Source organism: Perkinsus marinus (assembly GCF_000006405.1).
Source record: "Perkinsus marinus ATCC 50983 genomic scaffold scf_1104296952204, whole genome shotgun sequence".
Taxonomy (NCBI): Eukaryota; Perkinsozoa; order Perkinsida; family Perkinsidae; genus Perkinsus; species Perkinsus marinus.
The window spans coordinates 1-1,000 of record NW_003208962.1 but is presented as its reverse complement, the minus strand read 5'-3'; the positions used below and the strand labels follow the sequence as shown (position 1 = coordinate 1,000).

The window sequence follows — 1,000 nt, the reverse complement described above, 5'->3', positions numbered from 1 at the left end:
TCAGCTCTCCGCATTTGTCGGAGTATACTCCGACTTATATGTGCGGAAGGGCCTCATTTGGAATTCCCACATGGCTAGGAACACACTCTTCAATCAGCTTCCCCATATAAATGTCACACTAAGGGCATTTTCCTCCCATTGTTATCGAATCCTAGAGAACGTTATCTCTCTGAGATAGATAGATCCCTATCCGTTGTTGCTATCTGTGTCGATCTTGCGCTGTCACTAGTTTATCAGCTCCACATAAGGATTGATTTGTGTGGTCGATCAGCTGCCATCTCCATCAGTGAGTAAGTGTTATGTTCTGAGTAGTTACACCCGGGAATGTTCAGTGGTGGTTATTAGTAAGAGAGAAGCGACTGGGTCGTTGATATGCGATCTGATATTTCCACAGTTTCCAGGATGACTCAAGTGAAGCTCCTCCCCTCGGACGTCCGTCGCCCGAGGCAAGAGCAAAGACCTGCCGAGAAGAATAGTGGTAACATCAAGCTACGACCAGCTGCTGTGACCACCGTCTCGACGACGCCCAAAGGTCGACACGATAAGACATCGCGGAATGGTTCCGGTGCTAAGGTAGAATTACTAGGAGTACACTGGGTCGGGGATAGAGGTTTGTGAGGGCGCGAGCTATTGTCAGAATCTGCCTGAGGGAACACCTTATATAACGGCGGGGATGAGGCCCGGTCGAAGCTTCTACGTAGGGGTTCGCGCCCCTTCATAGCTCTATTGGTTCATCCTTATTAACGTAGGATAGTATCCACCCATCGGAAGCCCAATCAGCTAGCAGGCGGACTTCTCTACCAAAGTCGGGCAGCACTCGCGTAAGTGGAGGAATAAGGAAATATGTCTAACGGCATATTCAGAATTGCGATGCTCTCAGAAACGGGATCGGCCGAGGAGTAGATCACCAAGGAGCGCTGCCATTGGTGACGATCTGCATGAAGTGAGTCTGAGGCCGGCGCATCCTAGCAGTGGAGGTGGGTAGAGGGAGCAGACTCTG

General features: G+C 50.4%; 1 protein-coding gene across 1 annotated transcript; it reads left to right on the top strand.

Moving 5' to 3' along the window:
• Positions 1–402: 402 nt before the first annotated feature.
• Positions 403–573, top strand: Pmar_PMAR001639 (hypothetical protein; the record flags this gene model as incomplete). Its single annotated transcript, XM_002777169.1, has 1 exon — positions 403–573. A coding segment is annotated over one exon (171 nt), but the record flags the coding sequence as incomplete, so codon positions are not given.
• Between the last annotated feature and the right edge of the window lie 427 nt (positions 574–1,000).